A 23344-nucleotide genomic window follows, 5' to 3' on the forward strand; every position below is an offset into this window, starting at 1 on the left:
AAAAGAACCAAAGGACATTGGTTCTCAAAATTGCTGAGCCCCACCAGTCTCAGGGGAGACTGGATGCCCACTACCTCTATAGTTGGATCCTCAAAACCCTTACTTCAGAATCGTGATAAACAAAGCTAAGCAATCTGTTCAGTCTCTGGTGAGGAAAAGATACCCAAATATGTTGTGTACTCAGAATGGTCCTCTGTACGTATTTAATTGTKGATTATTTTGAATCTAAATAGGTATAAAACACACCAGAGTAATTTGAATGGTGTTATTTTGCCAGGATTTTTGAGCAAATTTTAACAAGATGTTTGCAATTGTCTCCAGACAGAGCTTTGTAAATGCAGAAGTTCAGAGATAAGATCAAATTTGACAGAATTTTAATGTAATTATAGGAGATGCCCAAGTGTAAAAATGCTACTTTTTGGATCTTTCAATTCAGTAATGACATGGTGCAAACCCCCCATGATTGATTGYAGATTTTTTTAACTTGCATTTGAGTTAAAGTAAACTAATTTTTACAGACTAATTTGTTTGCACCTATCTAAACCAACACTGATAAGAATTGAAGCTTCTGCTAATGAAGTCATGGGGTATTCAGTCATGACTACTATGTGTAGAGTTAAAAAATGCACATTTAAATACGGGATTTCTTCAGAATTAACTGTATGGCAGATTTGAATGACACTGCTATTCCAAAATCAGGAGGTCAAAATGTCTGCCTCTGGAACCTACAGTTCTTGTTTCAATTTCCAATATGATAATTTTAACTTCCCATTTAATTGGTGTATTTACTTTGAAACTCTTAGAAAATGTATGTAGCATTCAAAGTATAATTTGTGGTTGAATACATTACTTCTGGGTTATTATGTTGCATATAGTTTGAATCTCTACTTGAAATGCAGGCTTCAGTTCATCTTGTAGTACAATTAATGCTTATATAATGAAAAAGGAAAAGCTGTTGTAATTTAAACTTTTCTTCCTCTCTCTTGTTTGCAACACCACAGAAAATTACAAGCAAGAAAGCTGTTAAAAAGTCCAACTGTTACTTAGTTATGTGGCTTAATTATTTATCTGTTTTTCATTTTGCTTGACTGARCGGGCCTTTGTTTTGTTGGGGTTTTTTTTCCTTCTTAACTCATAATACCTTGAAGGTTTTATAGCAGTGAACTGTGTATGTCTAATATGCATAATATTTTAAAATATATTTTGCTGCTTATTAGGTTAACTTGGAGATGTTGTTCATACACAGAGTTCTTAGGTTATGGATTTACATGTTTAAGTGGCTTTGAGTTATTTTATGCTGAATGTTCTATCATTTTCCTGAAGTGGATTTTTCAGGATTCTTCTTGGTGTCAAAATACGAACATTTCACACATATAAATTTCTGTAGTATGGCCACTGTAAACAATATGCAGATAATACAATCTCCAGATATTCCTAGGAAACACTAGAAATTTTTAATTTTTTGGCTGTGACTTCATAAATATCATTTCTAGTATGTAATACCCAYGGCACCATCTGTTGTGATTTGGTGGTGTTGTGTAACAGTTTGACCATTGTACGTTAGTTTCACTATTTACTCTATGGATATAGCAGTTAATTGGAAACTTCCATAAGAGGAAGTAAGCATAGAAGAAAAATATCACMAGACATTCCATCCTCTGCAGATACACAAGAGTTGTCAGAAGACAATGACAGGTCTGTTAGCTTGCAAGTCTTTATCTGCTCCATCTGCAAAACTTACTTTGACAAGAAGAGCCAAAGTTCAAGAATGAGGAACAGCAAATGACATCAAGTAGTTTTATTGGGGGGAATCTGTCAGACAACGGGATAGTTGTTTGAAAGAATCACAGTGAAGGACATTCTGTGTATCCAGAGGAAGTGGTTCCTGTCTTAGTTTTGGCAAAAGACAGCAAATCTCTAGATAAGATAATGCTGTATTTGAACCTTTCTATTTCCCTTTTTTTCACTTATTTTGTCATACAAAAATCTGTTTCCATTGTATTACTCCTTGGCATATCAATTCTCTCTGAGTAAGCTCTCTGATCTTAGCCAAAGGGTCAGTTCAAGTCTGTAAACTAGACTAAACACAGTTTATATGGTGATGGGGGATAATTGTCCATAAAKCATCTTCCATGAAGATTGAAACCTGCATATGACGACTTAGAGTGGCCAGAAATGTCAAAGCAAGCCAGTAACACGCATGATTTTGTGTCAAGTAAACATACTTTTTCTGTCTCCTTCTGGTACAGTATTATTTGCATTACAAAAACTGACTTCAGAATTCTTTCATACCAGTTTTTACAAAAATGAGTAGTATGTTCTTTGACCCAAAACATTTCTAATTCTATAATGCAAAAGGACCCATTTTGATGAACTGCCAGCAATTCTACTTTAAAAACCAGTGTGGGAATCACAACCTTGTGTTTTGTTCTTCAGTAGCTAATGGCAAAGTAATGGTCCATGTTTTGTTGCATTGCTGTGTCAGAACTCTGGGGGACACAGAGCAAATCATTCTTTTTTTTTAATCTCTCTTGTGCTTTGATGTGTCACTAGATTTTTAAAGCAAAAGTTACAAATTCTCAAACTATTTAAACATAATTGGTTCAAACACTCTTGTCAACTGAGTTCCTGCACAATTGTCTTGACCAGGTCATTTTAGAGTCTTACTGTTTAGAACTGGCATAGTCTGAAATAGTATCCAGCATAGCCACAAGTTTAGGCTGAGGAAGACTTCATGTAAAAAGCACAGAATAAACATAGATTACTAAAATAGATACTTGCTGCAAATGTTTGAGAAGCTCTCAAGATGGTGGCACAGCTAAGCCCAATTTAAATAGTGAGAAAAAGTGGCTTCCCCTAGTGATGTGGGCTTCTACTGAAAGCACACCAGAACTACAGCAAATACATTTTTTATAATTTAAAATGCCCCTTTAATATGAAGATAGCTCTGGAGACTTCTTACACATTTCATGGTGTTTGGCTTCTAATTTTTTTTTTTATATACTAGGTGCTATTTCTTCTAATCTGTAGTTCTTCACCAGTCATCCTAAGAGAAGGAAACTCTGTTTTGCTCTCACTGGCCCCTTTTGTCTTCTGCATTCAAGCTGGCTTGAAGGCTTAAAGAAGACCTTTCCCAACAGCTGAACTTTAGGTTGTTCATTAGGACAAAGAAGCTACCGTTCTTCAGAGGTGCAGGGGAAAAGACTTGATGCACCTCCTAAGACACTGGGCCAAGAGAATAAGACACAGGGTTTGGCTGGCAGAGGGTGAGACTGTCCCTGAATGCTCTTGCTCCACTGACTTCCATTTTCCTGCCTTTCACTGAGTGCTCAAGGTGCTGTTGTGGCACAGGCTGAGGCCACAAAACTTGGTTACAGAATTCATGCACTGCTAATGCATGTCATAACCTAGAATCTAATTCTAGATCAAACAGTGTAAATGGAGACTGTTTTCTAGTTAATTAAAAAAAAATAAAAAGAAAAAGCCATGAAAAGTGGTGTCCATTTGGGTCTATGAGGGATTAGGAATCAGGACTTGTTGAACATGTCTGTCATGCTTTACATTTCCCATGTCTGATTTTGTAGTATGCTTGGAACTGCTATTTCTTAACTCGTATATATTTAAAAAGAATACRTATATATCTCAGTCACATCTCATGACCATCTCAAGGCATGCAGTATATTGCAAGCAGTGTAGAAAATGATGCACTGAAAAGTCTTTCAGCTTGATGTTCCAGAATTAACAGCTATGACCTGTACTATGAATGGCTGCACTCTGATGATCAGAGATGTGTTATGACCATCTCTTTTGAGGAAAAAGGAGAAAATTGTGCTCCTTCTCTTAGGCCTCATGTGGATGTAATTAACATGTGGAACAAACTACTTATCTTTTGGAACTGTGAGTTCTAAGCATTTTCCTCAAGGCTGTCTGCATGGGAGACATGCAGACCCTTTTCTTTTACTAATATACATCAGTTTGCAAATGTGCTCTGGAGAGATATGTATGTTATTTGTGCACATTTTCAGATGCCTCTGTTTAATATTCTGCCTCATCGATTYGTTGTCTAGTATTTCACATATTCAGAAATGCTGTGAGCTCCTTGTAATGATCCTGGTCATCCCACTGTTTCATCTTCTTTTCTCTGCTAATTCATTCTGCTTTGCATTCACTAAAAGGAGGGTGACATTGATATCACAGGTCAGCAAAATTATAAAATGAAGTACCAGTAAGTCAGGCAATGGTAGGAAAATGAGGGAAGTGTGGGAAAGGGGGATCTATTTGACACCAAGGTGAAACAGGAATCCCAGAAAAAATGAAGGGAAGAATGTGTTCTTAGCAGGATCAGGGCTCCAGATTGCAGTGGTCCCTGTGACTTACCTGATGCATTTTCTTCCCTAAAATGTCACGTGTCTTCCACTATAAAAGTTAGTATTCTCCCTCTGTCATAACTGGCTAATGATTCTGGGTCATAAGGGTTGGTTTGTAATCTAGGAGTGTTATTCTGAAATGTAGCAACCATCCTTCTCTCTTATTTGCAATGGGACAGAAAATTACTTGCCACTTCACAGGACCGGGCTCTATATTTTTATTGCAGACTGTTATTCTGTCCTTGTATGAACAATTGTTCATTTTATTTTAATTTTGCAAATACATATATGCAGAAAATGAAGGTGTGGGGAAGGCAGTGTTCACTTTTTTCTTGTTTGTTCCTCTAAGAGAACCTAGCGTAGTTTAGGAGACAATTAAATTCCAATGCCATTCTTTTCCTCTTATTTCTCTTTGCCAGCTGGTAGCAGAATAATGTATCTAGGTGTCATTTTTTGTGTCTTTAAATCTGAACTCTACAGATAATGCTACAATTCARTTTCCACCTGGCTTGTACTCAGGACTGCCATATCCTACTATAGCAATTTATTTTTCATGTTTTTACTAGATAATTTATATACTTTGGAGAGAGCAAACGTGGTGCCAACAAAGCTTAAACAATGATTTCATTACCCAGGAGTGTGAGAACACAATCAGGTGTATGCCACTGTTTTGTCATCTTCTGGCATTGTTGTATAGCAAAAGTAGAACTTGCAGCTGGTCTAAATGGCAAAAAAGTATTTTCACAAGGGATGATACTTTKCCCTCATTATCACTAAAAGTTTTCTATCAACAGTCTTTATGATTCCATTTTAAATTTACTTGTATTCATGGAATAAATGACCATATCAAAATAGTTATTTGTCCTTCCTTTCCTACTTAACTATTATTTTCTTCTTAACTATTTATATTCTTCTTTCTTTCTTTCTTTCTTTCTTTCCTTTCTTTCTTTCTTTTCTTTTCATTCCCACCATTATCCTTTTTTGCTCTCTTATCTTTGTACCTGTTTCATCTGTTTCTTTCACACATCTTTCTGGGCTTAAAATCCATCACAATTTCTTGTATGGAGGTCTTTTCCTGACCTGTCTCATGAACTTACTTTTTCATTTATGTCTTTTCTGAGGATTTAATTCTGCTTTGAGATGATTCAAAAGTTATTCTAAATTGCAGTTATTTTAATTATCCCTACGTATATTATATACTCTCATCTCATCTGCCATTCACACTAGACTGCATTGATTATTGCACTTTGTTCCCACTACTAGTCCTGTTGTTCTTGTTTCATTATCTTTTTAATACACTATTTCTGGAGTTRGAAAGTGCTTTTGGACAGGGATTATGCCACTGTTTCTCCTGAAAAAGGACAGACTGGTGAGCTGTCTGATCATTGGTGTTTTCCTGATATTTGTATTCTCCACACTTTTTTTTTTTTTAACTCTTACATAATACATTTAATTCTTCAGAAAAAGAGTTCACGCTGGATCAACCCTGAATCGTTTTTCAGGCAATATGCTATTGACTTCAATTAAAAAAAAAATCTGAGCAGAGATTGCAGGATCAGTTCCAGAGGTTATGAGACTGTTGAACCCTGGCATAGCAAGCTCTGAAAACTCATCTGAAGTGTTTCACTAAACTCCTCTAAAGAAGCAGTCGAGGACAAGTTACTGTGTAGGCAGACAAAGTCTGAATTTCCTTCTCCATAGTAGGTGTCTGTGATGAGTGGTGCAAAGTAGCTTACCTTCTTTCAAGGAAGAGTGAAATGGTCTCGGTGTCTGAGGTCCCATGTTGGAAAAACAAGTTCTCTGTTAAGCTAGATGAAGCTGTTTTCACTGGGCTTACTATTTCACTTGGACTTCAGTGATTTTGTGGAGCAGCTAAAATGCAGTAAAAGTTCACACCCTGTTTTCACCACACAGTGGCATGTTTGTATGCACATGAAAATAAAACAAAAAACCAAACTTTACTTAGTATGGTGACTTCACGAAAGAATTTTCAGAGGTCTATATCAGTGTCCTTTTATTGTGGCTGCTCATGTGTTGTTCACAGCTGGGGATTGTAAAAAGTAGAGGCTCTCATTGCTAAGAACTGCACAGGCTCCTACCATAACATGTCATCTGTTGTAAGAGGATTGTTGTTGCTGGATACAGGTTTCAGGTTTGCTTGATAGRTGGATGCTGTTGATCCACAAGATGGCATGTTAAAACTGTCCTTGATGTCTAGTCTCAAAAGAGCAGGATCTAATTACTTGCATCAGTGTGAACTAATACACAAAACTATATTTTGGAAAAGAAAAAAAAAAGGAAGAACCGTTTTAAATTGGAGCTAGGAGCCTTTTGAATGTGCCCTTTTTATTTTTACAATGCAAAATTTGAGTGTCATGGGGAATGAGAGAGGAAGAGCCCTTTTTTCTTACACTTGGTTTTTTCTCTTGGTATTGTGTATTGAATGTGCCTCCACAATATGTCAATAAGTGGGCACTAATTTGCTGTGATTCAGCCACTGCTGCCTCTTCCAAGAACTTATGAGGGATTTCATAGAAACCAAATATTCATATTGTCCAAGGGTTCTTGTGGTTTGGGGATTATTAATTTAAATTACTTTAACTTAGGCTATTCAAGACTTTAAATGTACTTGGAGGAAATGAAAGTTCACAGTTGTATTTTAAATAATATAAATTTATAATTAGTATTTTTACTTTTATTGTTTTCAAGTTTGTACTATATTAAAACAGAAAATTTTTATTCTTTTTAGCTATGTTTTCATTTTTATGCTATTTACAATTCATGTTTACTTCATTTTGGGCAATAAAAGATAAAGCAGTTAATTGGTTCACATGCACTTTATAAGCCATCTATTATATTTGAATGACAAACTGCACAGAGAATATTAAAATTCACATATAATCTTTTCGTTTAAATGGATTAAAAGAGTATAAATATTTAGTTTTGTAATGCTTTACACTCTCTTCTTATTTTGTTTAATATGCCCTGATGTTTCACTCACCTAATTTCTGTGTTCTTCTTAAGTGTCTGGTTTAGAGTATATGGAAAAACATGAAAAGGCTGTTGCTGGCTTTAGTATATGTCAGATCAGGCACTCAGCTATTAATATTCCACTCAATTCACACTTTTGACAGCACAGGGATCTCTGAAATATTAATAAAATCAAAATCRTTGTTAATAGTATTGTCTTTAAGTATCTAAGAGCTAACATATTCAAAAAATTACTTCTCTATTCAGATTTTTCTCATTAACTTTCTAGTGTTCTCAGTCTGAAAACCATTGAACGTAGCTGAAGTCTTTGTGAGAGTTTTGTTGAGTACATGTATTCGACAAACTCATCCAAACTTCCCCTCCACATCAGAATAGAAAAATCTTAATACAAAGGACTACTTACTTCCAGTCCATGATAATTGCTCTTTTTTCARTTACCTGACTATTGAAATGTTGCACATTCAGTTTTTCCCAACAGTTGCTATGTTCCTTTATGGTGTAGTTGACAAAAGAGAGCTAATTGGTAGAAGGAACATTCTTGTTTCAGCAGAAGGCATTACCTTTCCCAGCCATTCAGTTTATGTGTTTCGTACATGTGCCAGAATTGCTTCTTTGACTCAGTGAGTGACCACAAGCAATCAGATTCATATTGGGTTACACAGTCAGGAGCTTGTTGACCCGTATGAATTGAGAAAAACCTCTTTTTACTGCTGTTCATTTTTCATGATCTGCTGTTACATCCTAAGATGACAACATGCAACATCTCACTGAGCTGTTAAAAACAGATTTGTTACCTGGCTCAGAGAGCCATCCTAGAGCTTAAAAGAAGTTGTATTTGGACAGAGTGTGACACTTAGAATGGAAGCTAACTGATGCTGTGGCTAGAATACCCCCACATAGTGTTGTATAGGCAAACTAGATAAACTGAATGAGGACTTGCCATCCTGGGGACAGAAGAATAACAAGATGCTTGTACAGTGTTTCTGATCTTATATCTGTTTCCCATTTTTATTCTGGTAACCTTCTGTCTTGGATATCTGTAAACTGTGTTTTAAATAGGGATTATAAATTAAACACTCCTCAGAATTAAACATGTGTAAAAACAGATTATGTTGCTGATCTCTTTAAAACATGGGYACACCAATATCCAGTTTACCCAGTTTGGAAATCTTTCCAATATTTCAAATGAGTACTATTGCTAACATAAAACTTTCCCTTGAGAATTTACTTCCAAAGTTTTAAAACGAAATGATCTTTTATATAAGAAGGGCAGGAAATATGCATAGTCTGATAGATTTTTTTCCTTTAGTATAGTAAGTAGAAGTATTTTGCTTGAATTTCCCTTGATGCTGTTTTTAAGCATAGAAATGGCTGAAAGGTTAAATCCAGCCTTCCCAGTTCTTCCTAAGAGACTTCTTCGTAGTCTCAATAAATTTGCTAGTGTATCTTAACATGTTAATGAAAGAATTAATGTGATCAGTCTCCAATTGCATTTTTTCCTTTCTCAAATGTGTCAGTCATTGACAATCTTTATGATAAAAGAAGGAGCTTAGCCTTCCCCAGATRTCTTCTTTCTTCAGTTTTCTTGATGTGTTTTGCATAATATAACTATATACTTTAAATCAGTTATGTCAATACAAGGGGAAATGGATTTTGTGGAAATWATTAATGTATTTCTTACATAAAGAGCATAATTTTTTCTTCTCTAACGTTTGTATATTTACACTGGTAATAAACAGATTAGCCTGTTATGACAAAAAGTGTTGGGATATGTGATACTACTGTGTCATAAAACCTGTGAAAGAGCAAATGTCTATTCTCACCAAGGCAGTGTAACAATTTTGTACTGTTTAAAACTTTTACTAATAATYCATGCAGTTTACCTAAGCAGAGGATAGAATCTATTTCCATAATACTGCAGATTAAATCCCAYCCATTTAACATCTCTGATCCCAATAAAGAATGTGATATTTGTCTTTCTTTTTTGGCTCTGTCATCTGTAAAATAGCTGTACTGATTTACAGGTTAGCCAGTGTTGACTTTTCTTGCAGTTGGCAAGCTTACCTAATCTGTAAATCAAATAGTCATTACAGTCACTAAAAATGTTTTAAATTTTACCCATCATTAAAGAGCAAAAATAGTAAAATGCATATTAAAACATGCTTTAAAAAAATCTTAGGAGGGAAAATAGTATGTAGTAAGGTTAAATATGGAATTTTAATTCAGCTTCTCTGTGCATAATCATTATCACAGTCTGAGCGTTTATTATGAAGTAATCACAGAGTATTTTAATGTTACTTAATCTTGATGATAGTGAGAATACCTGTGATTATAGGTCCCAAAATATGTGTAGAGACTATATCTGTATATAATAGCTCCTATATCACTACAGATTTTTATTTGAATTTTGAAAGGTATTCAATGGCTGAATGGGAAGCAATAACACTGTATTCAGGTGATTTAAAGGTATTATGTAAATAGTGTTCAGAWATTACCTCCATACCTGGGATTCTTCACATACCATAAGCCAAGTGTGATCCAATAAAAGATCAGTTAAAATGTTCTTTATCTTGAACTTTGAGATTATATTAAATCATGATTTTGGTAATAGCGGACCAAGACTTGTTAACTGTCATGCTTTTCRTTTTCTCTGTTTCAGCTGAGACAATCCCAGTCGTACTGCACAGACACAGAATGCCTTCAGGAATGTGAGTAACCAGGTTCATGGAATTAAAATAAAYAGCAGTWATTAAAATACAGACTGAGTGGTCTTTAAAATGCAGCAGTTGATTTAATGCTRTAGGAATATATTAATTTAAATCAAATACTACAGTAATAAAATTGATATGCTGGGGWGGTAATTCTTGAGAATCTGTGATGCAAATAAACATTTCTACATTGGAAGCATCATTGATGAGAAGCCTGGAGGTATCAATATACTAGCATAACCATTAATCAGGCCCCAAACATTACTGAATCTTAACTGTTAGTCTCCAAATAGGATGATGTGGGGAGCGAGAGGGGAAAATGTGGAGCAGGCTTTATTTATCCACCTCAGATTCTGAGCAGCCTAACCAGTGAAGACTACTGGTTCTGAGTACACACCCACATGATGTGCTCACAGCTGGGGCTGGGTGATGGACTGTCAGTACTGTGATCTCTCTRTTCCACTGTGAGGAAGAGGAGGCTTCCCACCAGCTCCGACTCATAAGCTGACGTACACTGTGACTGCATTTCCGTTGATTTGGCAGCTGTGTAGTTAATGAAGCAGGGGACTGATGTGTACACTTCCTTGGAATTTATTGTGAAATACATCAAAAAATCTCTCCCAAACAGTGAGCAGTACTAGGGCAGTCAAACATTACCAGTGTCTGCAGTGAAGCATAGCTGTGTGGAGGTTATGCAGTAATCTAAGTTTGACCTGAGGCGCTGAGACACTCCCTAAGACACTTCCCATGAGCTAGRGGGAATGCTGTCAAATGTTTATAAATAAAAATTAGGTGGATCTGGTTTTCCTGTATCACTTTACCAATTGAGCRTGTGAACTCACTCAGCTTGCATCAAGACTGCTGTAATGCTTAGAGGGAGCAGCAAGCACCTGAGCAGTGTTCTTGCTGGTGCCTGTGTCTTTTACAAGTCTAGGRGCAGTGCAGGCAAGGTTTCCAACATCTTGGGGAAAGTTCATGCCTTTGTTCACCCCCATGTTCCTCCCTCTTCCTCTGTAAAACCTGTTTAGAGATGGGCATCCAGCTCAGACTTGCACTGGGCYCTACCATTGTGAAACAGTCCAAGATTCGTGGCCGTGCTGGGCTGAAGGGGGAACACTGAGCTGTCCCACATAACCCCTGAGAAGAAGACAGTGTGGCACACATGGGCTGGACAGTGCTACTGGTTTACTCTTTTTATATGGGCTTTCCAAGTTACACAGTCTGTGACTTCCATCACTCCTCCTCTTCCAAATATACCTGTCCAAGGGCAGACTTTTTAGTCTCCCACACCATAGACTTCTATGGTTTTTTTTAATCACAGGCATGTAGGAGAGGGAAAGAGGCAGCTGATGGGAGACAGAATATTTTCTGTTTAGAAAGAGGCACAAACAGGGTGTGCAGCTTTCTGAGCTTTAGTCCATGGTCAAAATCAAGCAATGGTAGGTCATTCTCACTCATGCCTTGGGAGTTTTGGGTCATCAGTATTTATGAAGCTTTTAGACTAAAAACTGTATAAATGAGTAAGTTCTGATATGTGTGGGCGCAAAGCTTGTGGGATAGCTTTTATGTTACCGAGCTGCAGTACGGTGGGGATTTGAATGGTTTGCAACAAATTGCTTTCCATTTGGAGATTCTTGCAATAACTGTGCAGATGCAAGCAATTTGGCAGCAATTGTTCCAAACCAGTGGTTTGCTTCAAAAACCAAAGCAAAAATTATAGAGTAAATTCTTTCCTATGTTATTATATTGCCTTAAATTTAGTTCTAGCAAAGGTATTTTTCTGCTGATGCAATGACACTGCCTGCCTGTTTGTCACATTATTTTGCAATCCTTCTGTGATTCTCTGCTTGTRCCTGCCTGTAAGACCCCAGAAGTCAAAGGCAAAAAAAAACCCAGATTGAGCCTGGAGAAGCTTCTAGATATGTTTTCAGAAACATATTAAAATGTTCTGAGCCAGTCTTCTGTCGCTTACTTCATCCTGTTTTTATGAGCTATACAGTGTTGAATTTACATTTGAGGTGGGTCTCCTCTTCCCCAGGTCCCACAGCTCCATTTCCTGCTACTTGCTGACTCTGGTTTCTCATTTCAGAACCTTGATATKAACAACTTTGTTTCACTCTCACCAATTCACTCATTCCCAGAATTTGGTTTTCCTTCTGGAAGCACAGCTGGGAATGTTGTCATACACCGAYTCTTAAATTGCAAGATTGTGGAATAACTGATGAGATGTATGTGATTTTGTTTTGGGAGACATCAGGGCTGGGGTTCAGCTGATGTCACAGCAGCATCATGTGTTGTGCTGTAGATACCAGCTGGAAGTTTTCAGAAACACTCTCTGTGGATTCTTCTTGAACATGCTTTGTTTTTTCAACCCTTSATTTTGGTTCATTTTTAGTTCTTGGATGCATATCAAGGCAGCAGTACCAGGGCCCTCCCATTCACTTTTTTGTCTTATTGTCTATAAATTCTTACTTAGAGCAGTTGGCACCATTATGTCATAGTGATATCCCTACAGAATTTCCTGCCAAGGTCAGGACCAGGGCTTTTGGATTTGTACTCCTACATACAGGAAGGTGTGAGTACCAGTTCAGCAAGCATTTGGGCACGCTGCTTGATGGCTGTTCCTCTGCTGGTTCTCCATCAGAATATCTGCGTGATGTTAAAGTGTGTGTGTCAGATTCTGATGACTGTTCCCTCAATTTCAGCGTGTGCCTTGCAGAAAAAAAAGGCTGTAAGTTTTGAATAGGGAACACATTTAATATTCTGTTGGGATTGTTAATCTCAGCAAATTCAGAAGATCTAAGAGTTTCCCTTGAAATGAGGAATAAGAGTGATAATTTTTTTCTGAATACTCTCTAATGCAAGTGGAGCATGGAAGTTCTCTGACGTGTGGCAGTTGCAACATCAGCGGTTCATCCAGCCTAGGGAGGATCCCAGCTGGTACTGATCTGCTCTGATGGCTCATGGCYCTTTGCAGACAGCCTTCTGTGTCAAAGGAAATGAGGGGTTACTGCCTGAATTTTTTTCTAGCAATTCCCAGATGCTGTGACCTCAATTTACCACATTCATGTTTTCARCACAATTCCCAGTGCTCTGCTAGGTTGTAATGTGGTCAGAGATGACTATCTCAAATGTTGTCTACTTCCAAATTTTTATGCAATTTAAAATGAATACATATCTGTGATTCATCTTGAGTTGTACTCATCTAGGGCAGTCACAGCATTCTAACCTAATGCCATGAAATGTCTGCCAATTCTTCCCTCCCTTTTCTGAGAATTCCCTTCTCCTTTCCTTGGCTCAAGTCCTTTTTGGCTTTGTTCGGGTTCCTTATCCCTGCCTTTGAGAGTGTCAGCTTGCAGGCATTATCTGCTGAAGGCCTCTTTGTCTTCACTGATGATTCACTTCTAAAATACCTCTCTACCTCTCTTCATACAGCTTCATGGCCTTTCCTTCACATAACAAGCAAGGCTTAAAGCACCACGAAAAGAAGACACAAGTCAGAGAGCRTGCTTGTGCCTTTTTGCATGCAGGTGTTAAACAGTTTTTACCAGGGTCAATCTGTTTGTACTCCAGAAGAAGATACTTCTACCATGAGAGGGCAGACAAAAAGCACCACATGGARTACACTTTTGCAGTAAAAGAAATGAAATCTGTCCTGTTTCTTAAGAGCCTCACTCTGAAAGAAAAAACTTCAGTTTAAGGGGAGAACTAAGTTCATGTAAAGGTATTTGACACGGGCACGTAGTCGGTTTAATATTGTATTCTTGAGAGTTCAGTTGCACAGTCAGGAGGTGGTTGACTTTTAATCTTTAGAAACTGTTTTTACCAAACTCATAATTTTAATAGCTTTGACTGCTTTCTTGAACCTCAAAGGAATCTTCAAACATCTGTCACAAAAGTTTTTTTTTTATCCCTTTCCCATTTTTCTCAGAGAGAAGACTAGTTTGTGTGGCCTAGTCTCTGCTTCTGTAGGAAAAAACAAGTCCAAAAACTTTATCTCATACATGGAGCAACAGATAGGATTCACCATAGTCATTAACACCCATGGGAGTTGATCCCACAATTTCAAATGAGCTCCTCATAAAGCTTTCTCCTGCACAGAGATAATTCAGCCATGGTCCATAAAAAAAAAAAAAAATCCAGGTAATYGCAAGGCCAGAACTGCTCACAGGCATCATTCAGAAGTGTGTGGATGTGTAAATATGCCAAACCCAGGGGATCAGTTACTCTGAAAATCAAGACCTTGGGCTGGATTGAGTGTTGCCTGGAAAGGTAGGTTAGAGACTGTGTGTCATGTCACTCAGTGACATGGAATATGTATTGTTACAATCTGTACTAGCTGGTGTCTCCCGGGCACTGGAGATTAATAACCAGATCCATCCATCAAAATGAGTGGTGGCAAGAACATTCATTTCAGAACAGGACAATCTTCTATCCATYTGGAAATATTAGAAAATACCATCCACAGGTGCTCTTAGAGGATAACCTTTATTCTTTAAGGGATCAAACCATCACTTCTAGACTATCTGCAAAAAAATACCAGTTATAGATAAAGTCGCTGTGGCTATGAACTCTTAGAAACAAGATTTTTTTTTTTCTTCTGCCCATCACCATGAATTCCATCCTGCTTGGTTTCAGCTTCACTCAACTGTTCTTTATTCATAAGCTGGTCTTATCTGATTATTTTGTGATCTCAGGAATGGAGGTCTTTGGAGAAAGATTGTTGTCTCCTGCATATAACTGTGCCCAGTAGCTGAATAGCTTCTTGTCTGTTCTCTTGATTTGTGATACAAAGCTTTGAAAAGTTGGATTCACCCCAGCTACGTGAAACTTTGCTTATCTTCTTTTCTGTAAGAGATTAARTTAACAGATTCTGAAATACCTCACWTCCATATWAAAGCACATGGTCATTTGTCAGAGATGTGGATTTAACAGTTTTTGAAAAGTGTACACATCGTTATGTCTGCTTCAGTATCTGGCATGCCTTGAGTGGCTAGTACAGGGCCAGTTAGATCAGCTATTTTCTTGCTTAATTTAGTTCAGAACATGTTTTAGCATATTTGGTTCCGTCTGAACCGTACCATAACATAGGCTGGAAAAATCTGTCTTGCCATGAACACCTATAGTTTCCCTCCCTTCTGCTCCCTTCCCTGACCTGTAACATGAGCTGATCTGCCAGCATTTGCTTACCTCAACTTTTGTTGAACCATAGACCCAGGGTGCACTAATGTTCAGCAAAAATTCCAGAAGGCAGTCAGACTAGTCCGTTTCTCTACATTGTGTGGGAAATCGTAACTTACAGGTTAGGATTCAAATTTTCAGTCTTCTACGAAACATATTTGCCTAAGCAGGCACCTCAGGCCCCCTTACTTGTTGCTGAAGGTAGCCTCAGAGTGGCTATTAATGTTGTMTGGAAGCCCCAAAATAAAGCAATTGTTCTTTTTATGCCAAATTATATTATGGTCTCCTGGACTGCATTTATAGAGATCATCCAAGATTTTAAATACKGATATATGATGCTGGTAATAGTAATATTGTGATCAACAAAACTGAAGGTCTAAAGTCTTTGTGAAGGTAAATTCACAATTCCATATGCTTTCAAAATCAAATATGTAAGAATTTAGTGTATTAAGGGCTATAGCACTTATTTTCTGTGCACTATGCCTTCTCATATACAAAGCCCTTTATTGTCTCGGATCTTCAAAAGAATACTCATTTGTGATTGATTATAGTTCTAATCATAAAATTACTCTACATTAGCAACTTTGCAAGTTTAGAAATGTTACATTTTGGACATTTAAAAGGCAAAAGCAGTTTCATTTGCTCATACATGTTAATGGTGGTGTTTGTACTGTGAGAAGCATGAACTTCTATAATATGTGCATTTTTTTCTTCTTTGACATTTTTGAGTGCATATGATCTCTGTAAAGTACATCAGTCTAACAGCCCCTACTCAGGAAGCCTTGTTCCCAGAGCAGGAGTGTGGAGAATGGCRTAACTGTAAGCTTTCCTGCAGGGTYCCTCTGCTTCCTTATGAACAAGCCCTTTCCATGGAAGAGCCTTTGTTAGCAATGCTACCCAGGATGATGGTGATGAGGGTGGTTCTGTGGTATCAGCATTAACCTTCTAGGAAATGATCCCAGCAGGGTATAAGTTATCAAGTAAATGTTAATTAAGAACAATCCAACCAATACTGAATCCAGACTTGATTCCATATTGGGGTGATCCACATAAGACAATTGAAATATCTGACAGATAGTGAGTATCTCTGTGGAGTTTTCTGGATTTTCAACTTGTGTAATACAGCAGAACAACTCTTGTCTTTCCGAAGGTTATTCATTATAGCTTTGTAGTAATTGCTCTGTATTAACTGATAATCTAGATCATTAATGAAGTGGTTAKGTCTTTAGATACTATGATAAATGGATTTATGTAAGTACTGTAGGTAATTAGCTATACTTGGATTTACACTTCAGCTGACAAGATAGTTACTGTTCGATTATTTGAAATTATGTTTCAGAGGAGAAACATAAAATTGTTTTAAAATGTGCAGGTATTAGCAAGAGTTTCTTGATCCAAACAGATCAAGCAGCCATTTCCAGCCTGAGGGTATTTTCTTAAATTTATTTCTATGTGTCAAGGTTTCAGGGATGGAAATTTTGTGTAAAATTTTTATATCGTGTTTCTGGGCTTCACTTTGTAATGTATCTCTGCAGCATTTTTTCCCCTCCTGGCAGATACACTGCTAGCAGAAGTACCACATGACCCAGATGATTAGTCCTGGAGATCTGGCATATTGACACTGAAACGTCTTCAGACAAACTCTCAAGAAATACCTTAGAGTAGTCAAAAAATTGATTACCATTGGTTTGCTCCCTTCTTGCTAGAATTAGCATGTTCTCTGTGTGGGGCCTAACAATGGAGCCTAAGCTTTCATCACTTTAGTCTTACTCTTGTATTTGTTTGAGGCAAAAAACAAAGACCAATGTACATATGGGGGTTTTCCTGCATAAATATATTTTGCATCAAGTTTGATTTCTTAAAATTCAAGTTTGATTTCTTAAATGTGAAGTGTGTTTATCATCTCCTGTTTACTATGAGTTAATACGAACTAAGAGTATATTCCCAATAATTCTGAAAATACCAGTGAAATATTGTGAGATAGATTATTCTCTTTTCAAATGGATAAGAAATGTGGTAAAAAACTAGCAATACTGTCTCAAAGCCAAAATGAGGGATTAATCAGAACACTCAAYTGAAAAAGATTTCAGGGGTTTTGAGATTGCTTTTTTGTTTTCACTTGGGGAAAAGAACTCTGTTGTCACTGTTGTAACTTGAGTTTTCCTTGTCTGTAGTGCCAGGACCAAACTCCTCCAGTGACAGTGGCATCAGCTTTGCCATGATAATGATGGCCTGGGTGGTGATTGCACTTGTCTTGTTCTTACTGAGACCTAGTAATCTAAGAGGATCAAACACAGCCGGAAAGCCAACCAGCCAACACAATGTAAGTGCATCTTTAAGTGCCCTGCAGGGAGATTCTACAATAATTTAAATCTAGTTTGGTTTAATACAGACTGTCTTAAAGTAATTTTTTTCTTCCATTTTTTCCCCTGTGTGTTCTCGGAACTCCATTAAAAATGAAAATTAGTAAAACCAAAGTGAAAGTAGAATCATGAAGGCTAAGCGTAAGGCCTGCTGTGGGATGGAGCAGGTTCAGGTGACTAAGTGTGGGCCCTTATGTCCTCTGGGCCACTGTCCATCCCAGGTTGAAACTGCCTTCTGCCTTCTTGGGTGCAAGGGGACAAGCAGAGCTTTAAGAGAAGTTAGTGAACAAAATTACTAACAAATTGAGCATCAAAAAACAATACTGTTTTCCGTATTGATTGTGGTTTTTCCATGCTSATTTATTCTAATTATTTAAAGAGATATTGAAAAACTATAAAAGAAAACACAATACAACGTTTCTGAGTTCTTTCATTGCTAAATCCTCCTGTGTGAAGTCCTGTTACTAATTCTGTACCTGTTTGCTTTTTTTTCTTTTCCTCCTTTCTTCTCCCAAGGGACAAGAACCACCAGCTCCACCAGTGGAYTAGAGCATTCAGTATTGGAAAAGTTCAGCAGCTCAAATCTTGCACGACCAAATGAACGAAATGACCAGATTACTCCTAAACCCCATTCAATACTGTTTTCTTTTCTCRTTTATATAGAGCAGCATTATCATTCATCAGTAATCTTCATGAACTCCTTTCAGCAACTTCAATTTTAAGTTAATTTTTGCTTTGTATGTTATTACAATTACTATTAGATTGTAATTTGATTAATGGTAAGGCATTGCAGGGGTTTTTTGGTTGTTACTKTTACTGTGGACATTCCACTCAGTCTCTTTCTGTTACAGTGATTTTAATTTCTTTGCCGTGATTTCTGATATGCATTGAAATAAAAAGAAATTCCCACTCTATGTGTAATAATGGAAGGTTACTGACCTTTGTTCCGATTAATTCACATTTCTTCAGTATGCTTTTGAGAGTTATATTATGGTTGGAAGTATTAACTTAGTTATATGGTGAAAAATATAAACTATTTTATATTGCCTGGGATTCAGAGCAGCTTTTAGTCTGGTCTTTGGGCCACTAACACAGTTTTCAGGGTTGCTGGCAAAAGCATGGATTGTCCACTAGAATTATACTGTGTGCGTGCACACATAAGTGAATGTGACAATTGCTGCTGTCAGAGCTTTGATCTATATATTGGAAACTTTTTGCAAAAGATTACATCACCAAAAAAGTTAATTTAGCCTTGTTCATTAATAAATTGTATGTCTTATTCAATACGTTGTCAAAAAACATACTCTAAACCCTGATGTGTTCTATTATAGACTTAATAAAAACAGAAATTTAGTACGAAGAACTTGATAGAATTTTCTGTCCTGATATAGTCTTTCCATAATTGGTACCTTAACAAGKTTTTAGCCATGATGTAGTGTATATTGGATAGGATCAAATCATACCACAGTTACCARCTTTTGGTATACATGTACGGGATTATTCAGGTTTTTTCACCTGTATGTTGTCAGCAATTCTTAACATTTCATCCTTATCTACTAGTTGTAATTGTAGAATAACAGACCTGCAGGTGACTACATATGGCATGTCTTTTCCCTTTAATATGTGTATGTATGTGTGCTATGTTTAAGTGTGTGTATGTGTGGCTGTGCACGCACCTGTGCACATCTCCCATTGTGGCAAATGGGAGTTACTTTTTTATGTACATTAATTTAAGAACATTTTAAAGATGTACAGAAAAGCAACACTGTATATTTTTCTTGTTCAATTTGAAAAATTRATGAGAATAATGTAAAGAACATTTTTATGTTACCAACATGAAGCTTCTTTCCTTAAAGGTCAGTAGAACAGACATATGGGAATACAAAGCCTTACTCTACAAACCTTTATTTCATGAAGACTTTAGTTATGGAGCTGAATGAACTAACTGTTAAAGTTTGAAGAGCTTTGTATTAATGGGCTCTAACAAAAATCTTGCATCAGATCCCATGGTTGGCAGATGCAGGCTTTTGCTCTTCAGGGTAAATGGTGAGCCAGCTAAGCCTCCTTGTAAAGRTACAGTGTAGATCTGAAGAAAGACTTCMGCAATTTGATGTAATTGAACCTTCRAATTTCTATGGAATACTGTGCTCCCAAGCATAGGAGCATGTGTAAAAAAATCAAATACAAAAATGTTTAAAAAAGAAAGTAGAAGATTGGGCCAGGTGCTCTCAGTGACATCAGTGCAGTGCCATGTCAAGCAATGAAACTGCAGGAGAGAAGCTGAAAGAATTTGTCCCATTATATCTAATAATGTGCTGGCCACAAACACTGTGTAAAGATGTCACTGGGACAAGCTCTCTGCCTGTGCTTGCTTTTTGCCTTCCATGTACATTTATGTTTGGGACACTGTTCAGAACAAGTAATACAGTATCATTTTGTTGAACCCGCAAGGAACCATACGCAATCTCCCGCACTGACCTTTTTTCTCCAAGGATTCTTGGCCAGAATTCTTCACTACTGGAGGCATAAAACAAGCTTCCAATTGATTAAAAAGCCAACTAAAACAGGCTTCTATTCAGACAGAGCACTACTCCTTATCCTGTTGGAAGTTGGTGAGATTTACAGGAGATGCTCCTCACTTGTGAGGATCAGTCTCACTTAAATTTCTGTTTATGTGTTTATAAAATTTACCRCGTGCACCCAGCTCTATGAGTGTTGGAAAATGAACTTTTTGTTCAGAGGAATGTTGTGGTTTACCTTTTAATGAACTGTCTGCTTGAAATTCTTCTAATTGTCCCAGTGATTTTATACATGTATGCTTTCCTTGTGTAAAATGCTATTTTAAATTTTCTATGTAAAAGAAAAAAAAACATTGGAAATATTTTATTGTAAAATGTTTTACTAAAGAGCCAGGCCACTATCCCACATCAAAACGTATGCCTTTTAAATTCAGATACTCTCTCCAAGATACAACCTTCAGATAAGCACTCTTAATTAAAACAAAAGTAACTAACCATAGGACTGTATTTTGCCACTCTTATGTGTGTTAAATAGTGCCTTACTCATCAAGTAGTTACACTGAAGCTTGTGGAACTACTCTGAGATAATGTACTAGTAGCAGCTTTTTAAGGGTGGCAGAAATCTGGCCTTTAGTGATGTAATTTGCAATTAAATAATTGTATCATGGTTACAGATGTTTATGTTGAATTTTGAGAAGTGTGGAAGAGATTAGTGGTAKGCAAAGCTCCAGGATACGATCAGTTCTGAAATTATGGTTTTAAGCTTGGTTAGTAAGAGATGCAAGTTGTAGCAACTTGGGAAATATGGAGGGAAGTTTACAATTATACCTTATCTTTGTTAAAACAATAGTATTTTTAGAGTCTGCTTAACACAATTATTATATTATGAAATGAGAAATCATATGTATTCATGCACTGTCTGCAGATCACTTAGCCTTCTAATATTCATGATTGAAAAAGGAAGAGTGATGATGTAATGTACTTAATGTAAATCRGTGGTTTAAAATACCTGAATTATGCCAAACAAAAAATCATCTGTGCCATTTGCAGTTTCCTAGTAATCTTTTACTGAGTACTTGGATTGGGATAAAGGGCTTGTACTATGCACTTTTTATTGAMTTAACAAAATAAATAGCAATCATTAGTAAAATTTGTCTTTGTCTTTTAGTTTTTGTCTAAGATATAGGACTGCATCAGCCTATCAGTTTCTAAGGTAATTTGAAATACTRAAAATAAGTATCAGTAAAAACACTGTGTCACCTGTGTAACTTTTAAAATGTAAATTCTCAATTTTCTAATGGACATTTCCCTTCTGTATATATCTCAAGCCAAGTCAGAACAAATTAAAAGCAGTTTCCAGGGTTTGAGGTATCCTGATGACCAACATGGCTGTCTCCCTTTTGCTCTTCAAAATAATTATGCAGCCTAGGAAGTTAGAAATAATATACAGTAAGAAAAGTAATGACAAATATGCTTATTATGTTATTTTGGTTTAGATCAAATCCTACTACTTTGTGATTTGCAGTCTGTTTTCTCAGTCTTGGCAGTGTTGGACTGAGASCTGCCCTGAGGAAGGAAGATGTTACAATGGAGCTAAGGAGTGCATGGGATAGTACAGACCTGCTGCTTCCTCACTGTTCCTATGAAGTGCAGAGCACTCCAGCAGAGTACAAAATTCTGAGCACTGCCTCAACGGCAACTCAGATCCTTCATTAGGGATTCCTGTTTTAATCTGAGGAAGACAAGGAGAACCAGGGGAGCATTAGGGTTTAAAATAATACAGAGCTATACAGAGAGACTGGCAATAAATACCAGAGAATCAGAAATAATTAATAATAATAATAATAATAATAATAATAGTAACAAATGTTTTAGGCATTTGAGTCAATCTAGAAGATACAAGATCTTAATCAGAGATCATTAATGTCTGCTCATCAAGACTTACCCTTTTACTTGAACATGAGATTATAAATAACCCCTAAAACTAAAGCTAAACTTTCCTTTTAAGTACGCTTGTTAAAATATTTGCCAGGGATGCAAATGGCTAGTGAGAAAAGTGGTGCAGAAAGGAAATTGCCACAAATCTAAATTCACGTTGAATGGACCTGTGGTAGGCCTAGCTGTTAAAGATCACCAGGTAATTCAATATAACTGCCGCAAAACCTGAAAAAAATTATCCTACATAAGGTGTTTGGGAGAAATAAAATAAATCATTGCAGCAAAATATTCCATTAAGTATAACATTCTGAAGGTCACAGCCATTGGTTTGATATAAAAAGCAAATCTTTAAAAAGGTGTAGTTCAGTGTAGGGAAGAACTTGAAATGATGAATGATAAGATGAATATGATTAGCAAGAAATCAACCCAAAGAAGCCTCCACAGGCACCAAACACTGCATGTAATGCATCAAAATCTGCTTTCTTGTGATGATGAGTAAAAATMTGGTTTCTTCAACTCCCATAGTGATTTCATGCAGCCTTGTCTGAAAGCGAAAACCTAAATAATCATTCCCCCACTTCATCGAATATTATGCAATTTGAATCACAAATGTATCTTGTCTCTGACACCCCTCCTGCTGCATGCTTGTGTTGGGCTTCAGTATGTAAGGGGAAAAGATTAAGCCAAATCAGCTTTTAGCCATACTGTGAGAACAGATCAAATCTTGACCTTATTTTTTGCAAACAACTGTTAAGGCAATGGGACAGCTCAGCTGAGTAAAACCCTTTAAAGAAGGAATGCTACAAGAGCTTCTCTCCAAAGGGGCAATGATGGAAAGCAGTGCCTCATCTGGCTGCTCTTACTTCCRTTGCATTAGTATTAGCATTTAATGTTTCCTTACTGTTTCACTGAGATGGCTGTCAGCCTGAAATGGCTCTCCTAGTGTGAGCTGTGGTATGCCCCATGTTCAGAAAAGCAGAACTGCCCACAGCACTGCTTCTGAAGGAATACCTTTGATGTCTGCTATGAAGTGTATGGTTTCCATGAAAAACATCCCAAGAGAATGAGACATTTACAAAAAAGAGACATTTACAAAACAACAGATAAGGCCTGGAAGGAAGTGTGTATCATTTCTGTGTATACTGAGAGCTTTAAATAATCTAATTAGAGGAAGGTCATATATTGGAAAACAAAATGTTGTGCAGTAACTTAAAGAATGGGATTTGACAGGATATCCTCGTCAGAATTTTCAGGGTGGCCTTCCTCCAGCTTTTAAA

The 23344-nt window shown here is 36.8% G+C and overlaps 1 protein-coding gene across 4 annotated transcripts in view; it reads left to right on the forward strand.

The window, feature by feature from the left end:
• Nucleotides 1-21273, forward strand: part of SMIM14 (small integral membrane protein 14) — a 54747-nt gene extending 33474 nt beyond the window's left edge. For all 4 annotated transcript variants that reach the window (XM_057371795.1, XM_057371797.1, XM_057371796.1 and 1 more), the window contains 3 exons: nucleotides 10018-10066; nucleotides 17422-17570; nucleotides 18127-21273. In XM_057371795.1, the coding sequence (XP_057227778.1) occupies nucleotides 10018-10066; nucleotides 17422-17570; nucleotides 18127-18159 (231 nt within the window). In that variant the 3' untranslated portion in view covers nucleotides 18160-21273. The remainder of the gene's footprint in view (nucleotides 1-10017; nucleotides 10067-17421; nucleotides 17571-18126) is intronic.
• Nucleotides 21274-23344: the final 2071 nt, after the last annotated feature.

Source organism: Malurus melanocephalus, unplaced genomic scaffold (assembly GCF_030028575.1).
Source record: "Malurus melanocephalus ecotype Western Australia unplaced genomic scaffold, MMel_1.1 scaffold_157, whole genome shotgun sequence".
Lineage (NCBI taxonomy): Eukaryota > Metazoa > Chordata > Aves > Passeriformes > Maluridae > Malurus > Malurus melanocephalus.